Raw genomic sequence first — 18,757 nt, 5'->3', positions numbered from 1 at the left:
CACTCGTATGTACACGAGTGGGCTTTTACGTGTATGACCGTTTTTACCCCGCCATGTATGCAGCCATACTCCATTTTCGGGGGAAAGCTTTTGAACAAAACAGTCATTCCAAATTTGTCTCAGAATAGGAGGCTGGAACATCAGCTTCAAAACGCCGCCTAATTTCTGGCGACAATATCATTCAGTATTCCTGAAGGGCAGCTCGGAACTGATTCGTCAATTCCAACTCACCAGACTCAAAAACCATTTTCGATTTTGAAGGTTCGTACAAACTCGAGCCCTTACTATTAAAAGTTACAGCTGTCACTGCACGATTTACTTGCTGCACTACTGCAAGGCAAGATTTTTCTTCCTTCTTCTTTTTCCCGTTTCCTGCTTTTGCTGCAATACTTGAACATTGCAATGTCGAATACCAAAACTGGAACTGTAAGCAATGCGAGTGGTGGGACCGGGAAACTGCCAGTGGAGAAAAGGGCAAAAAGACAAGGGCAGCGTCCCCAATCCTGCTCTTCACTGACGATGCAGATAAAACTCCCTGTTCTATGCGCAGCTCCTAGAAAGGCTGCAAAAAGTGGATAAGCTGTGACCGCTGCAAAGCTTGGTGTCATACTAATTGTGCTCAAAGTCGATTATGCTAAGTAGAACACCTCCAGAGAACTAAAAACAGTGCCATAAAATGGTACTGCCCCAAATATACGGAGGAATTGGCACAGGGATCTGATCCCAATGACAAACTGGCTCAAACTGAAGCCAAGATCACTACACTGATAAAAAATTGTTGAAACTCTGCAGACACAGAATCAGATGATTCTGAGCATGCTACAGAGTACAGGAGGAAGCATAAATGAGCAAATGAAGGCTCAGATTCAAGAATACTTTGATGAGGAGAAAGAGAGGGACATGCGAAAGAACAATTTAGTCATTTTCAATATTGATAGAAATGATTTCAGAGGGGAAAAAGAAAGGGAAACGGATGGGGCACTTATGAAAGAAGTGTGCCAAGAGATTTGCCCTGATGTGGCACCAATGAAAGAAGTGTGCCAAGAGATTTGCCATGATGTGGCACCAAAACTGACAGAAATTTAGGTCATGCGTCAGGGAAGAAAGCCTGAGGAAAATTCTGCCAGAAAGCCCTGACCAATCAAAATTATTTTCTCTGATGTTGGTTCCAAAGAGATGGTCTTCAACAAACCAAAACACTTTAGAAACCATGAGAAAGTATTTCCACAAAATGGTTATTGTACCAGATAAGACCACGAAACAAAGAGAAGGTGACAAAAAAATCAACAACTGTACATGGAGATGAAAAGACAGCTTGAAGAGGAAGGACTGGATGTCATCATCAGATATGGTAAAATCATTCCCAGACCCAAACCCGGCCAGGATGATAATGGCACAGCTGGTAACACTGGGGTACTAAGCTCAGAGCACTGACTCAAGAATACCAAAAGAAATGCTGTAAATAATATAAGTAGTGTAAATAAAAAAGATCTGAAAGTTACAAATAACTGCAGGAATACTGGTAATATAAGGGGTGATAGTTACAGTCCCGATGGTTTGAAGCTTTTATTATTAAAAGGAGATAGTATTGGAAACAAGAACTGAATGCTTTGGCGTGGGATTTAAATCCTGACATTATTGCAATTACTGAACTGAAGCCAAAAGACCGTGAGACCTGACTGTGGGTGGGAACCTGTAATTGATGGATATCTTGTTTACTAATGAGGCTGGGCGGGGGATAGGTTTGTTTGCAAAGACTAATCTGAATATGGTGCGTAATACACAGCTGGAAGAAGTTTTCAGTCCCTCTGTCTTTTGCTCCGTAACACTTGAAAATAAGGAATTAAAAGTTGGAGTAGCATTGCTGTTTTTTGAAGGCACAGGTAACAGTTGATGGGCGATTTTAATTATCTAGATATCGATTGGGAACAAGAAGTGTGTACCAAACACACAGACCATCCTGCTTCAAAATTTCGTAAAGTTTTGCAAGAATCAAGTAATTTTGTAGTACAGTTTGTTACTGACCCAACATATTTTCGCGGTAATCAAACAGCAAATATTTTGGATTTGGTTTTTGCAAACAGACCTGACTTGGTTTCTAACGTGTTTTTGTGTTTTTTTGGTTGTTTTTGTTTTTTTGTTGTTTTTTTGTTTGTTTTTTGTTGTTGTTGTTTTTATCATCCCCCCAAAAGGAAAAAGTCACCATTCTAGTATTACCTTTGAAGTTGATCTTGGTCTTTCACTACCTGATAAGTCAAAAGGCAGATGTTATTTATCTATTTTATTTTATTTTATTTTTTCGATGAAGGAAATTATGAGACAATGAGGCATGCATTGGATGACATAAACTGGAAAGAGACTTTGGAACTAAAATCCGTGGATGACTGTTGGTATTGCAATACTGATAAATTAAAGGAATAACAGGATGAGTACGTGCCATCTAAGGAGTTTTTACTGGAAGCAAAGGATACAAAAAGACCATCCCACCTTCTGTTCTGGAAAAGACAGGATTGAAAAGAAAGACTTTCAGATGGTATAAGAAGTTCAGGACGATTGAAAATCATAATGCTTCTGCGCGTGCTCGAAATCAGGTTATGAGGGCATTATGAAAGGCTACTAAGGAAAGAGATGTCTATTGCAAAAAATATTAAAAGTGACCCAAAGAGATTTTTATAATTATGTTGCATCACAAACTAAACCTAAGGAGATTACTCCGAACTTAAGCATACCTGGTGGAACTTTGACTAACACTGACAAAGAAAAGGCTGGGGTTCTAAATTTGTTTTTCTCTAGTCTTTTCACAATGGAAGATGTCGCCAATATCCCTTCTTTTGAACCAAAATGCAAGGCTTCAACAGATAATGTTGAAGTTTCAGAAAAGGTCATAAGTGACAAACTTTTACATTTAAATGTAAACAAAGCCATTGGTCCTGATGGAATTCACCCTTATTTGCTATGCTAAAAGAATTACATAGTAGTTTTGCTATTCCCATAAAGATTCTGTTCGTTAAAACTGTATCACATGGTAAGATTCCACAGGCGTGGAAAGTAGCGGAAGTAAAACCAATATTTAAGAAAGGTAACAGACAAACTATCGAAGTTTGACATCAGTTGTTTGTAAAGTTTTTGAAAGTTTCATACGTGACACTTTGAATAATCAGTTGATTGATAACGACTTGTTGTCTGATTATCAGTTTGGCTTTACCAGTGGTAGATCCTGTGCGATTCTGTTACTGAATACTTTACACAACTGGATGCAATCACTTGAAAACAATAAACCAATGGATGCAATTCATCTTGACTAACAGAAAGCTTTCGATAAAGTTCCACATAATTGGTTAATTGTTAAATTGCAAGGGTATGGTATTTGTGGTAAATTGCTGGAATGGATAAAATACTTCTTATATGAGAGAACACAGTATGTATCAGTAGGGGCTGAGTCATTGTGTCCTGTTAAGGTGAGTAGTGGTGTTCCTCAAGGCAGTGTCTTGAGGCCCACACTCTTTGTGTATTATATAAATGACATGCCTGATATACTAGACTGCTTTGTGAAAATCTTTGCAGATGACACAAAGATCTATGAGGAAGTTGATTCTGATGTTGGCAGATTGAAGTTACAAGTTAGTATTGATAATTTAATACACAAGACTGATAGACGGCAAATTAATAGCAATAAATGTAAAGTTTTACATGTAGGCAGGAATAATCCACATTATACGTATTATGTGGATGGTACTGAGTTGCAGGAGACTTCATCGGAGAGAGATCTTGGGGTCATTGTTGACTCTGATCTCTCTGTTGATGTTCATGTTAATGAAACCATGAAAAAATCCAATAGACTGACTGGAATGTTAGTTGGGTATATACAGTGTAAAAGTAAGAACATTATGGTGCCATCATTTAAGTCATCAGTCAGGCCAGAATATGGGAATGTTGTTTGGAATACGGGCTTAGTGAAACATATAGACAGTACTGAAAATGTTCAACAAAGATTTACTAAAAGATCATTGGCTTTGCTGATATGGACTATGAAATTAGATTGCAAGCACTTAAGTTACCAAGTTTAGAGTATAGAAGACTGCATGGTGATGTATAAAATGACTCATGGATTATATGACAGCAGAACTATAAATTCTTTGCTTACATTGAATGAGAACACTGCTACAAGAGGTCATTCCTACAAACTATTAAAAGTTTCAGTAAAAACTTCCAGATTTGCACTTTTTAATTTTTATTTTTTAACTGACAGTGTAACAATTGTTTGGAATAATTTGTCACAAGATGTTGTTTCCGCAGGAACAGTGAATACTTTTAAAGATTATCTTGACATACATTTACAGAATTTTGAATACAAAACTCATCTAGATATTTCTTGACTTTTCAAGCATTGCACACTCAATGTTGGAAAAATGCATCTGTCATATGTGGGGACTCTGTTTTTCTCCCCCACTTCAAGCAGGCAGAAGGCCTTGTCAGGCCTGCACGCCTTGATATTGATATGATAATAACCCAGCTTCACTTAATGGTGCAGAGGCACTTAGGAAACTCCTGTCATTAAATATTCTGATGACTAAGCTATGGAGACTTGTCCAACTCTGATGCCATCTATGTCTGTGAAATTAAAAACAACAACAGAAAGTTCCTGGTGTGAAGGGAACTAACTGGATCTGAAAACAAGAGAAATGTTGATAGTTTTCCGGAGACCCCTTGCCTGTAGCTAACCTTTTTTTTTCTTCCATTTAATTTTTCTCTCTCTTCCTTTTCTTTTAATTTAAAATAACAACAAGTTTTATTCAAAACAATGGACAAAAAAGAGGAAGAAGACAAAGAAGAAAAAGACAACAACAATAACACCAAGGATAAAACAAATAAACATACACACAAACAAAAATTGAGTGATAGATAAGAAGAAAGAAAGAAAGTACAGAGAGACAGACAGGCAGCAAAAGGGCATCAAATAAGAAATACAGGAGCAGTCAGATTAAAAACATTTGCGTAATAATGCCCTATAGTTTTTAAATTATAACATTCAAGGACTCACCTACAAAAAGAAAGAAAACAAATTGAAGCCAAGTATGTACCAACTAGCACAAGTGCCTTAAGTAAGTTTAGAATACATCCCCAAACTGAAGTGAAGGAAAACTAATTAAGCTGTACCCCCTGAAAACGGAGGATGGCTGCCTACATGGCAGGGTAAAAACGGTCATACACATAAAAGCCCACTCGTGTACTTACAAGTGAACGTGTGAGTTGCAGCCCATAAACAAAGAAGAAGAAGAATTAAGCTGTATCTAACCTTATTTTACATAGCAAATTGGTTGTTGGAGTCAATGATTACACATGTCTGAGGACTATTTAAAATAATCATCTAGCTTTTGACAAAATCTTGAGTCAACGTAAATTTTTTGGTTTGCAGAAATTAAAGGAATATTGGTATCAATTCAAAAATTCTGTAGAGCTGCTTCCAGTGTTGCACTGAGTCTGTGCTAACTGTTTAATTTATGTGCTGGTATGGAAGATTGGGAGTGAGGAGTAAGCAAGTTTTGAATGATGTGATAGGTGTGTGCAGTAAAGATGTGGGAGACAAATCAGTATGCAAGAGCTGTTTGAGAGACAATTGCTTCATAAATCCAGTCAGCAACTGATGACAGCCATGTTTGAGCCAAGCTTTAAGAGCTGCTGCAATCAGGACAATTGTACTGCGCTTTTAAATTGAAATCCAGAGCTCATTAAGACCTTTATCCCACGACCTATTCACTTTTTACATTCTCAAGAGCCAGATGTGTGTGTGAGTACATGCGAAAGTGTGTGCAAAAGCTCATTCTTTGTTTCATTTTCTAAGCTATTTTTTTAAAAGCACCAACCTGAAGATGTGACAATGTGCAGAATGAATGTGCAAATATTAACATCAGTGTCTTTCAACATATTTATATTTATTATTAATCACATTTTAAGTAAACATTAGCAACAGTTTTATATGAATGCCTTGTATGTTTATTGCTGCTTTTTAATCAAGTCATGTTCAATGTTTTTGTGCTGAGTACTTGTCTACATTTGTTTTGTTGCACCTTATGTAATTTCTTTCAATGAGATAATAAAGTTATTGTGTTATTTAGGATGGCCACTTCTCTCTGAGTGTGTATTTGCTCTGTGTGTGTGTGTGTGTGTGTGTGTGCACGTGCACAAGTGTGTGTGTTTTTGTGCATGTGTGTATATGCATGTCAGTGCCAATGAGTGCATGTGTGCACATATGCATGTATGTGTGTGTGGAGGGGGTAGAAGGTGAGGATAAAGGCAATTCAAATATATTCCTAGATGGCATTTTTGAAATCGTTGGTGGAGGCAGTTGACTCAGTTGGGAGCCGTCTTTGCCATCTTCATATTACTTTGAGCTGCTGTCTTTGGATACTAAAAGCTGCATATCATGCTTTATGTCCAGAGCTACAGGATTTAGCTCTGTGAAGGTTGGACCTCGCCTGTAGCAGAAGTCATGTAAAGTAGAAGCAGCAGCTCCAGTTGTAGTACTGTAAACTTTCCTTGTAGTAAAAGCGTATCCCCTTTTTGCAAAGTTTTCACCCTAAGAGGAGGGTGGCAGCATAGTTAAGATGCTTATCTGCCAATACAGTGTCCATGAGAGTAGTATGGGTTCCTGGAATCCCAGTGTTGCCCTTCATTCAAGTTTGACTGGAAAATCAAACTGAGCCTCTTGTCATTCGGATGAGACAATAAAACAAGGCCCTGTGTGTAGCACACACTTAGTGCACTGAAAAAGAACCCATGGCAATGTAAGTGTTATCCTCTGGCAAAATTCTGTAGTAAAAATCCACTCTGTACAAAAAACAAAACAAAAAAGCAAAAAAAAAAAGCAACAACAACAACAAAAAAAAGCAAAAAAAAAGCAACAACAACAACAACAACAAAAAGCAAAAAAAAAGAGCATACATTCAAAGCCTGACTGGAGCATTGGATTATGATGCTGGTTGGGCATCTGCCTACATGTGGTGTAGCATATATGGATTTGTACAAATGCAGTGTTGCCTTCTTGAGAAACTAAGTGCAGAAATAGTGGAGGACTGAATTTTGAAACAAGGCCCCCATGACAGCAGGCTAATGAATATTTTTTTCTATATTCCTCATGAATGATGAGGATGATGGTATAATGACAATGTTGCTATGGAAGTCCATTTTTTATCTGGGATAATGTGAGAATAATAATAACAATAATTTGATTTATAAAGCTCCTTTCCATGTAAAACATGCTCAATTGCGCTGTACAATGTAAATACCGACATTTAAAACATGCATCTAAACACTAAAATGAAAAGAAAAAGAAGAAAAAAAAAAGTCCCAACATCAACCAGGCCACATACAGTGTGTCAGGAAATTTGAACAACACCCTCAAAGGCACATAAGGTGAAGTGGATGATCCTCAACTGTGTAGTTCCAGTCTTTCTATTTGAGCCTGTTAGACAACTCACCTTGACTGAAAAAAAAAATTAAAAAAAAATAAAATCCACCTCATAACAAAAACCCACTTCTGCTGGGGCTCAAACTCACATCCTCCTAGTCATCAGTCTGCAACACTAACCACCTGGCCACAGCAGCTGGTCTTTTTGTTTGTTGGTTGGTTTACAGGATTGAAAAATGAGGAAGTGAAAAGAAGAGTTCAAAACGCCATTGGCCCATTCAAAGACCTGCTAACCACAGTGAAGGAACGCAAGCTCCGCTGGTATGGACACGTCACACGATCAGACGGCCTAGCCAAGATCATCCTGCAGGGTACCGTACAAGGAAGGAGGAAGAGAGGCAGACAGAGAAAGCGGTGGGAGGACAACATCAAAGAGTGGACGGGCCTGCCATTTGCCACAACTCAAAGGGCCGCTGAGGACCGAGGCAGGTGGTGCGAGCTGACCAGGCAGTCATCCATGGTGCCCCAACGACCCACCCACGGGTCATGGGATAGATGAGATGAGATGAGATTACAGGATTGATGAGGGTGGGTTTAAAAATGTCTGTGAATATCTCCTCAATTCTTGAGGTGCCATTAGCGCTCAAGGTGTCTGATCCACATATAAAAGCAGCACAGCCTTAAATCAGAGTTGTGCATTTCTTTTCAGGGTTTTTTTTCAAAGACAAATGACCTTTTATTGTCGTTTTACAGGCCTTTAAAAAAACAAAAAAACGACTGCCTGCAGTGGACTGGCATGAGGGCTTTATTATTGTTGAGGTTTCAAGCACCATGCAGTACTTCATCAAATAACACTGGCCTTGAAATTCCTGATAAGGACCCAATGGATTATCAACATGATTTGATCCGAAGTTCAAATCTCTCCCTCACACATGCACAGACATTTATCAGAATATACTTCCATCTTGCTCTGCAAGTAATCAATTATTTTTGTCAGTATTGGAAGCTTAGTATGTGGAGTCCTGAAAATGCTAAATCAGAACATGCATCAAAGTGACAAAGCAGCAGTGAATAATTTCCTCTGCTGTGCTGCCTCATGGCGACCTAACACTGACAGGTCCCTGTAGTCCCTGCTAGACCTACGGCAGACAGCCTGGGTATAGCTGTGTATAGGGGACTCTGGCTGAACATTGTGCATGTGAAAATGGCACAGATCTGAGATGACGTGGCCAGCTGCCATGTGAAAGAACTTACCAAATGAAAAGAAAAAGACTGTCATTCAAACAGCATGAGTCAGAGAGACAGTGACTGTGAGGGAGGTTTATGATGGAGCTAGGTGAGATGCAGAGGGAGAGAGACCAACAGACAGGAAATATGATTCAAAGATTTATTAAAGCCATACATTACATATTTTTTTATTCACATCATGCCAAGGCATAATTGTATCAACAGAAAGATGGGGCTGGATAAAAAGGAGTAGATGTACCATAAAAAAAAACAGCTTTGCTTTTGCTAAAATTATCTTCCATTAGGTCTTAGTTCAATGTTTGACTGGGTATCAATAAAACTTATCTGATATGATGCATGGTTGTTGTTTTTATGATTACATGTTTATCAATGTTGTAAACAAGAGAAAAAAATGATGACTGGTATTTTAAGCATTAAATTACTGCTCAAAAGTCTTGAAATTTTTCTTAATGAATTTTGTTTTCTAAATATCAACGAAAAAGATCTTATCAAAATTGTATGGTGTGACCATTCTATTCCTCTTTGTTTTAATTTAGCTGGTTTGGTTGTTTTCAAAGATTATAAAAACATAAAAAAATAAAGTCAGCAAAAAGAAAGATATTCATTAATAAATCAAAGATTAATAATGTAGGCAAGAAAATGTTACCCTTCTCATTCCTCCTCGCAGCACAGAATATCCAACAGTCCTTTGAAAAACAATCTTAAGTCAGAAAAAGAGACAATAACAGATCTACTTTCTGATGATTTTCTTGGAAGTGTGGTAGTTTCTTTTCATCTTAAAAAAACAAAAAACAAAACAAAAAAAGCCCACACTAACATTGATTAAGACAAGAACATGGTATAAGCAGTCACTTTTATCTCTTTTCCTCAAACAGTTACACACATATTCACAGAACCACGTCCATTCCCATTCATCACTACCCTTGTTTCGCAGACATACTTGTTCTCTCGTAAAAGCAAGCATTCCAATTGTGTGCACATCTATACAACTAATGCACATGCATTCAGTTACGTAGTGTCGAACATGGAGCTCTCCAAAGCCTGACTCTCCAACTGGGCGTGAGCAATGTCCTGAAGGGCCAGCTGGATCTCTGCCAACAGCTCCTCCCCTTTCTTCACCACATCCTCCAACTTGTTGGCTGACTCCTGGTTCTCTGATTCCAGCCTCTGTAAGCTCGCAAGCTGTTGTTACATAATGTGGGTAATTCAGGCATGTAACTGACTAAACAATATAAATCACACACACACTGGGTGATGTGTAAGTATGTGTATATGTGTAAGTATGTATATATGTACAAATGCATGACCATGTCTATGCACAAGCACAACTACAATGTATTCCAATACACATTCAGATACACACAACAAAGGTGATGATGCCTCCTCCTTTTTGAATGTCTGATGTCAATGAGTGAATGACCAACTGATAGAGGTTTTCTTGTTCAGTCATCTTCAGCTTTCCACTTCCATAATGTTTCCACACAACTCATCCTTTTGACAAAAATCACTTGGTTAATAACATCTAGTCATTTTGTTAAAAAATTCCGTTACTTAATAGTGGAGTGATCGCCAAGAGGTAACGCGTCCGCAAAGGAAGCGACAGAATCTGAGAGCACTGGTTCGAATCACGGCTCAGCCGCGGATATTTTCTCCCCCTCCACTAGACCTTAAGTGGTGGTCTGGACGCTAGTCATTCGGATGAGACGATAAACTGAGGTCCCATGTGCAACATGCACTTAGTGCACATATAAGAACCCACAGCAACAAATGGGTTGTTCCTGGCGAAATTCTGTAGAAAAATCCACTTCGACAGGAAAATCAAATAAAACTGCACGCAGGAAAACATATTAAAAAATGGGTGGCACTGTAGTGTAGCGACACCCTCTCTCTGGGGAGGGCAGCCCGAATTTCACACAGAGAAATCTGTTGTGATAAAAAGAAATACAAATACAAGTGTTACCAAATCATGTTACCGGTTACACACCATATTCTGTCCATCATTCTGACTGTATCTGCCTGCAAAAAAAAAAGCTCTAAAAACCTTGTTGATCACTCTCCTCTCAGTGGTCATGTATATTTGGTATGTATGTGTATGGCTGGAGGGGGATAGGTGGGGGCAGGGAGGGAGGTTTATATGCCAGTATAATGAAGTGCATGTACATATTGCATGCGAGCATGCGTGTGTGTGTGGTGTTTGTATACATGCTTCTGAGTTTGCATGTTAGTGCTTGTACACGTACACTCATTATGCTAACAAAAAGATATATTTTTTCACAAATCTGATGACAAAATTAAGAGACACAAATTTCCAGACTCATGTGAACAAATTTATACAAGTTTCCAAAGATGGGTATTTCTAGTACACAAATTACATTTTCTCTCACGTTTATTACAGATTCACAGCATGAAAGTTTAAGTTAGTTCCCCCCACACCAATCCCAAAACTTATCTGGATGATTACCTGCAATTCAAGGGAAGATTCCTCACTTGGGAGTGACTCGATCAGTACATCAATATCTTTAGCAGTCCTTGCAATCAGCTTGGAAAACATCACAGCATAATCTGAAAATACAATACAAATCAGCAGACATAAACAAAGTATTGCAATCAAAAGAGATATAAGTTCAGTTCATTATGTCAATAATATGAAAAATTAAGGTGTCAAGAAAAATAGTAACAAATATGTTTCAAAAATTAAAATACCTTTGCAGTGACATAGACATTTATATAACATGAACATGCTTCAGGAGGCTGACTCTCTCTTTTCTCTCTCTCTCTTTTGTCCTGTGACCCACTGGGTCGTGAGGGGGGGGACACAAGGGATGCAGTGGACGTCACTCTCCTCCAGCCTGGTCTGCTCTCGGCCTCTGACACCAGCTCTGGCATCTTCAGATGAGTCCAGGTCTTGACGTCATCTGTCCAGCTTCTCCTTGGTCTTCCCCTCTTTCTTCCACCCTCAATGGTGCCCTGCAGGATGGTCTTGCACAGGGTGTTGTGGCAGGTCATGTGGCCAAACCAAGCCAGCTTCCTCCTTTTGATGGTGGCCAGGAGGGGTTCTTGATGTCCGGCGGTGGCTTCGACTTTGCTCCGGACATAGTCGTTGGTTTTGTGTTCGACCCATGAGATGCAGAGCAGCTTTCGGTAGCATTTCATCTCAAATGCTTGGATGCTCTTCTCAAGCTCGGCTGACAGTGTCCAGCTTTCACATCCATACAGGAGAATGGCAAACACTAAGGATCTGTACAGTTTGAGTCTGATGGCAAGGGAAATGCTCCTGCTCCTCCAGATCTTGTCCAGTTTTGCCATCTCTGATGTTGCTGTTGCGAGGCGGATCTTCACTTCTGTGTTCGACCTGCCGTCCTTTGTAAGTGTTGCTCCCAAGTACTTGAAGGCCTCCACCTCTTCAAGTTCCTGGCCATTCATGGTGATGTTGGCGTGGGCGCTGGTGTTACTGTTGACCATCACCTTGCTTTTCTCAGCGCTCACTTCCATGCCGTAAGCGCCTACATGATCAGTCAGCCTGTCTGTCAGATCTTGGAGTTCCTGGTTGCTCCCTCCCAGTAAGTCAATGTCATCTGCAAAGCGTAGGCTGCAGACTGGTCTTGCTCCTACAGAGATGGTGGTGTGGAAATCTAGGAGGGTCTCTCTCATGATGTTCTCCAGGAACAGGTTGAAAAGGACTGGTGAGAGTCGGCATCCCTGTCGGACGCCGACTGTGGTACGGAAGAACTCGCCGATGTTGTTGTTAAGGAGAACGGCGCTGCTGGCATTGTCATAGAGGGCCTTGATCATCAGGACTAGTCCTTCCTCGATGTTAAAACTTCTGAGGACCAGCCACAGGCCTTGGTGCCACACTCGGTCGAAAGCCTTTTTGAAGTCTAAGAATTTGTGGAATAGTTCCTTCTGATGGTCAAGGTGTTTCTCCATCATGAGGTGGCAGTTGAAGATCTGCTCAACTGTGCTTCTTTTTGCCCTAAAACTGGCCTGTTCCTCTGCTAGTAGTTCCTCTGCTTCTTTTTTCAGTCGGTTAAGGATGCTTTTCAGCATGACCTTGCTGGGGTGACTGATGAGGCTGATTGTCCGATGGTTTTGACATTTTCTGGTGTCGCCTTTCTTGACATTCACAGCACAAAATAATCATCTGGATTTAAAATAATAAAAAAGACAAAATGCTTCACGATTTTATTAGGAACCCAGCTGCAGTCCCTGATTTGTTTACTGTTGGTGTGAAAATGGAACGTGCAAGTTTTTTTTTTTTTTACAAGAATCCAGATACTATCTTAGACAACAAGCTGACATTCTGCACCAATAGTGCAAAAATTAAACACAAAAAATGTCAATTAAAATTGTATTGCCAGCAGAAGCTTCATTCCCTTGATGTAAATAAATCCACCCTGAGTTCTTTTCACAAATGTTAAACTGGATCTGTTCTTGCCTTTGGTTTTGTCTGTTGGTACAGTGCACTGTGTTTAAGAATAGAATTAAATCTTGACAAAATGGTGAAAAAATGTCTAAGTTGTTTGAATGTTAAGTTTTGAGCAAAGCAAAGCAAAGCAAGAGTGATTTTTATGGATGCAACTGCTTCCCTTTTTACTTCACACACACACACACACACAAATGCGCGCACATACACACTCACACTAGTCACAGGGGCCACTTTGTCATAACCTGTGTGAAAGAGCTGGTCTCATGATTACCGCTCATGCTTCCCTCCTGCAGTCTGTTGGAAACATGAGTGGGTTTTTGGGGGTTGAATTTTTTTTTTTTTTTTTTTTTTGTGCTTAATTTATTTATTCATTTAAAAAAAAAATCAATATCATGAAAATGTATTGGAGTGCAGGGCACGGCTTGACCATTGTGTTTGGACTGCATGATGGATCCATAGTGTTTAGAGTCTAGATGTGCAGTCCACAAACCAGCCCTCCCTGTTGGAACACTCAAGGTTTTGACTCATCCCTGGTTCTTAAGCAGGTGAATAATACAGATGGATAAATAAAATCTTTGTAATACCTAATGCCATAATTTTTTTAGGGCACTAGCCAGTGGGACAAAGGGGAGGTTACCTACTTCTGGGAGGTTATCGGCCGTAGTTTCGTTTTCTCCGCATAGGCGGATAGTAGTTTGCACAGGCAGGAATGTCAGACCCCTGCCGGAGTCTGCACTAGTTGGGTCATGGTTAAGTATGTGTAATTAAAATTTTTTTTCACATGCGTAAAATATGTTTCTTTATTTGTCAGACAGCCATACAGATACTTATTTACCATGTGTTTACAACTGATTTGTGGTGACAAATAGGTGAGCAGGATGATGCCAATATTTTTCACATGGACAAACCTTGTTATGCACAGTATGTGTTTTGTTGTTTGGTCCATATTATACAAAATCATCCCACCCCAAGCCACCCACACCTACTCCCTCCTCTCCCCACCCTGTCCCCCAATATTTAAGTTCCTTCCCCAACACTTTTTTTCACACAAGCCTGTCCTTTGCACAGGAGCACAAATGTGTGCATGCTCACACATACACTTGTGCAAATATGCTCACATAATTTACAATTTCATTTGGTGGTTATGGATGGAGGGTTCCTCTTGTGATTTTCTTTCCATCCTGCCCCCTCCACACCCTTCTCCACACCCTCAACCCCCTTTCCCCTCAATGAGCACATTAACCATCACTGGCTATCGTGGGTCGTACACGACCCGAAGGGTACAAAAACGCAAATATCTCAGCCAATTCTTAATATTTTTCTACGAAATTTCAGAATTGCTTCCTACACCTAAAAGGCCAACTTTTGCCAAAAAATAAAAAAATTCATTAATTAGTTAATGAGTAATTAAAGGTGGCGTTTTAACTACACACGGACGCTTGTGTGGGTCGTGTATGACCCATACTTTTTAAAGATGAAAAAACGTGGTCACCCCTCGAGAGCTCGTGTGGGTCATGCATGACCCATACCTTTTTAATAGTGATTTCAGAAGGTTTAGTTTGCAATTAGTGAAGGAAAATAAAGAAGTTTTACTTTCAATAGCCTCACTACCCCACTACTCTCCCACTACGCCCCCCACCCCCACCCCCGCCCCGTCCCTTTCGCCTGTCTTCAGCTATAACCCCCTTCCATCCCTTTCTCTAACAGCATGTATGTGTGCAACTGAATATCTTTGATTGTGCGTGTATAGGATGCTATGAGTCATCTACCTCTCTCTCTCTGTCTCGCTGTCTGTCTCTCTCTATCTCTCTCAGTCTCACTCTCTCTCTCTATCAATCTATCTATCTCTGTGTGCATAAGTAGGATTTGTATTTATGTGCATGTGGTGTTATGCATTTGTGTGTGTGATCAGTTGTGTGTGCGTGTGTATGAGTGTGTGTGTGTATGTGCGTTTGTGTGAATGCGTGAGCATGTGTTTCTTCTGAGTGTATGTGTTTGTGTGAGTCTGTGTGTGCATGTGTGAGCGCATGTGTGTGTAATCAGTTGTTACGATATGTTTTCCTTTTCTATATTTTGTTATAAGCTTTGGAGGAATATACAGGTTTTTGTCTCTTTACAAAGTATGAGTCGTGCACGACCCACACAAGCTTTGGAGGAATATACAGGTTTTTGTCTCTAAAAGGTATGGGTCATGGACGACCCACATGAGCTTTCGTGTGTAGTCAAAAGCGACAGCCAGCAATGGTTAAGTACACATTTTTCATGTGAATGTTTCTTATAAATTGTTGGCTTTTCTGCGGTCTGTGTCTTGTCACCTGACAAGTGTTGAACAGTAGTCAAGTAATGAATGTACGTATGAAGCATGTTTTTTCTTGATTCAAGATTTTTTTTCTTTTTTTCAGTTTTCATTATTTTTGTATTCGTTAGATTCCCAGTATGTGTTATTCATTAGATTCCCAGTATGCGTGCAAACTACATCTGTTACAATGGTACTATACACAGATATAAACTGAATCATTTTTTGTTGTACAGACAGATATAAACAATATAAATCTAGCTTTTCAAAACTATTTTTTGGTAAATCAAACATTTTTAACTTCATTTAAATTTAATACCAACATTATGAACATATCTGCAACTTGTCTGTTTCACTTAACCACCTCTGTGGTTAATTTTACCTTCAGAGGGTTCAGGGATGGTATTTGGGGTTTTCCCTGCAGGGCGTTCAAAACCTGGGAACTGACTGGCAGTGGCAAACTGTTGCAAGATTCCCACACTGTTGCAAAAATTTTCACCTTGCTGAAAAAATATAAAGCAAAACTGTCACAGTGTCAGTATATATTAAATATGAACATATATATATTATTAGTGTCAGCATAACTAAAATATGAACATATTATTTGTCTTCATTCATGAGCAAAATGGAAAAAAAAAAATCAAAAAAATCACCATTTCTTTAATAGATGTGTGATGCCACAATTGTGATCTGGAATTCCACAAAATGGCTGCACAGGAGCATAAATCAACTGATTATGAATCAATATTATAAATGAAATAATTATTGAAAAGGCTTATCACAGCATCCATTTATCATGAATTTGATAAGTTGGTCTAAGACACCATTTAATTTACAACACTGTACATGGAAAAATACACAGACCTATCATATCAAAGTATAGTCAAGATGCTAATCTTTGACAGTTTCAGTTCAGTACAAAAAAGCGAGAAAAAAAAAACTGAAATAAAAAGAAAATACTGGGACTGAAATAGGAAAACAAACAAGGCAGTAAGGTTTTTTTTCTTTTAAACTAAAACGGCCTCAAAATGCAATGGTAGTTGGTACACATAAGTTTTTTAAATAAAAAGTTTTCTTTTCCTTAGAAAAAAAAATCAGACAAGAAAAAAATTAGGTTTAAAAGCCACTTAACAGCAAGATCATTCAATACAAGTAAATACTTAAAGTTAAACTTGCTATAACAAGTTCAATATAAATGTAAGAAAGGGGTATCTTTCTCAATTTCTGTATAAATAAGCATTAGGGTGATCCATGTGTATTTCGGTTGAGCCTTTTGTTTTCATCATCCAACAAAGAGATCATATAGAATTTATTACTAAACATAATCATAAATAAATAACATCTATGATCATCATGTATTTATACACATACATGCATGTATACATTGTATACATGTGTACTGAGTGAGTGAGTGAGTGTGAGTGTGTGTGTGTGTGTGTGTGTGGTCATTTAGTGTTTGTGTTTCAGCTGAAAATGGATCAGCAGAAAACCAAACAAGTTAATGTACAAAACACACACACACACACACACACACACACACACACACACACACATTCTGACACAGGGATTTGTAGGTGGCTCTGTTGAAATTTTCTCATCAAAGTTAACAAGTTAGAAATAATAATAATGGATATTCAGACGTCCTATCTCCAGAGCATTTACAAATACAATTACACATATGATACATACACTGAATGATACATTTCATAACATTCATTTGCCTACATCAGTACATGCATCACACACACACACACACACACACACACACACACACACTCACACTCACACACACACAAAGGTATTACAGCCCCAGTCCTCTCTCCACCCACCAACAATCCCATTTTGACACACAGTTGCTGCGTTGGTCTGTTGTTTCTCCTCCACTCGCCCATCCCTACTTTTAAAAAAAATGTCGGGAAGGAAAAAATGAACAGTTAACAGATAAGGAAAGTGGGGAGTGGGAGAAGGCGTCTAAAAACACAATAATTAAAAGAGGGTAAACAGGAGTAGAAAGATTAGACATTACGATTTTGGAATAAATCAGTTATGCAGTAAAAGCTTATATAGTTTTAATCTTGCAGATAAAATCTGTGAATGTGAAATCGTCATGAACGAATTTTACATTTCGTGATTTTAGTTCTTACCAACTTACAAAAACAGAGTGCATGCTTCTCTTGGACGAATAGATATTAATATTAATACTATTATAGAAATTATCACCTTGGTATAACTGACGTAAACCATAATTGCTACTGTTTAAATAAAACTTACCTGATTAACTGCATCCTGTAGCTGCGTCAGTCGGTCGGCCATCTTCTTCTTCTTAAAAACAACAACAACTAATTTTGTCTAGACAATGGAGTAGTCAATCCAAAACACCTCTCACGAATAATCTTTCAAGAAGAAAACTGTTCTCGTGAATGACTTTTTACCGGAAAGTAGACACTTCGTTGGCGATAACTTTCAAAAGGCACAAACAGCTTGTTTCCTTCTTACAGGACAGGTAGGAAAGACGACGTCAGTCTTTAATCTTTAATCTGCTAGTCACGCTGTCTTGTTTTACCTTCAAGTGACGGGTATATACAGCGCTAAAAAAAAAAAAAAAAAGGGGGGGGGGGGGAGAAAAGAGAGTGAGATTCAAGATGGTTTATTCAGTTAAGGTCATAGCCCCATAAGAACAGGGGGAAACAACAAAAAATTTTTTCAAATGTGTCATTGTAATTGTAAATACAAACAGTGCAGCATATTCCTTAACCAGCTCCAATAAAACTAGGATATAAGTGTCTCTCTTAATTGAAATGCTTTATAAAGAAACAAAGCAAAACTGCGTATAGTGTTTTCATCCACCGATGACATCAATAAACATAGTCGAAATATACACGGATATGTGGCATAATATTTTTTAGGAATGAGCTGGGTTCGTAGGTCAGTAAGGACAGGACATTTCAAAACAAAATGGACTTCATCCTCTCTGGATTCCCAGCACAAATGACACATTAACTCAGAATGACAAATGGATTTATAACGATATCTATGTATGTTTAATTCAAAATTACCAAATCTGAATCTAGTGAGAATAAGTCGTAGGTGTCTGTTCAAATCAGTCAAAAGGTATCGCTTCACTATATGATCAGAAATATAAACTTGATACATGTCAAATCTTTCGCTCGATTGGATATGGCTTTCCCTCTCAGTCTTGCCACCTACAGTCTATATTAATCGTTGTCGAACATTTTGCAAAAATCTAGTATCATCACCATCTCCTTCAAATTCCCAAACATACCCAAGCCCAAGTTCATATAAACACATTCGCATATTCGACACCCAGTTTCTTTTCTCTCTTGAATCTTAATCATTTAGCATTTTGTAAGATTTCCTT

The 18,757-nt window shown here is 38.7% G+C and overlaps 1 protein-coding gene across 1 annotated transcript; it reads right to left on the bottom strand.

The window, feature by feature from the left end:
• Nucleotides 1–9,400: 9,400 nt before the first annotated feature.
• Nucleotides 9,401–17,812, bottom strand: LOC143302253 (mediator of RNA polymerase II transcription subunit 21-like). Its single transcript, XM_076616844.1, has 4 exons — nucleotides 17,650–17,812; nucleotides 15,761–15,881; nucleotides 11,118–11,218; nucleotides 9,401–9,838 (listed from the first exon to the last, which is right to left on the bottom strand). Exons 1-4 carry the CDS (start codon nucleotides 17,689–17,691, stop codon nucleotides 9,665–9,667), a joined length of 438 nt encoding a protein of 145 aa, XP_076472959.1. The 5' UTR covers nucleotides 17,692–17,812; the 3' UTR covers nucleotides 9,401–9,664.
• Between the last annotated feature and the right edge of the window lie 945 nt (nucleotides 17,813–18,757).

Source organism: Babylonia areolata, chromosome 29 (assembly GCF_041734735.1).
Source record: "Babylonia areolata isolate BAREFJ2019XMU chromosome 29, ASM4173473v1, whole genome shotgun sequence".
NCBI lineage: Eukaryota > Metazoa > Mollusca > Gastropoda > Neogastropoda > Buccinidae > Babylonia > Babylonia areolata.
This window is presented reverse-complemented; position numbering and strand designations above follow the sequence as displayed.

What these genes read in the sequence shown, in the direction of transcription:
- LOC143302253 (XM_076616844.1), bottom strand. Translation starts at nt 17,691, where the DNA reads ATGGCCGACCGACTGACGCAGCTACAGGATGCAGTTAATCAG. An exon ending in TACAGGATGCAGTTAATCAG is followed by an intron (nt 15,882 to 17,649) that starts GTAAGTTTTATT and finishes ATATTTTTTCAG; the next exon opens with CAAGGTGAAAATTTTTGCAA. An exon ending in AATCTTCCCTTGAATTGCAG is followed by an intron (nt 9,839 to 11,117) that starts GTAATCATCCAG and finishes ATGTAACAACAG; the next exon opens with CTTGCGAGCTTACAGAGGCT.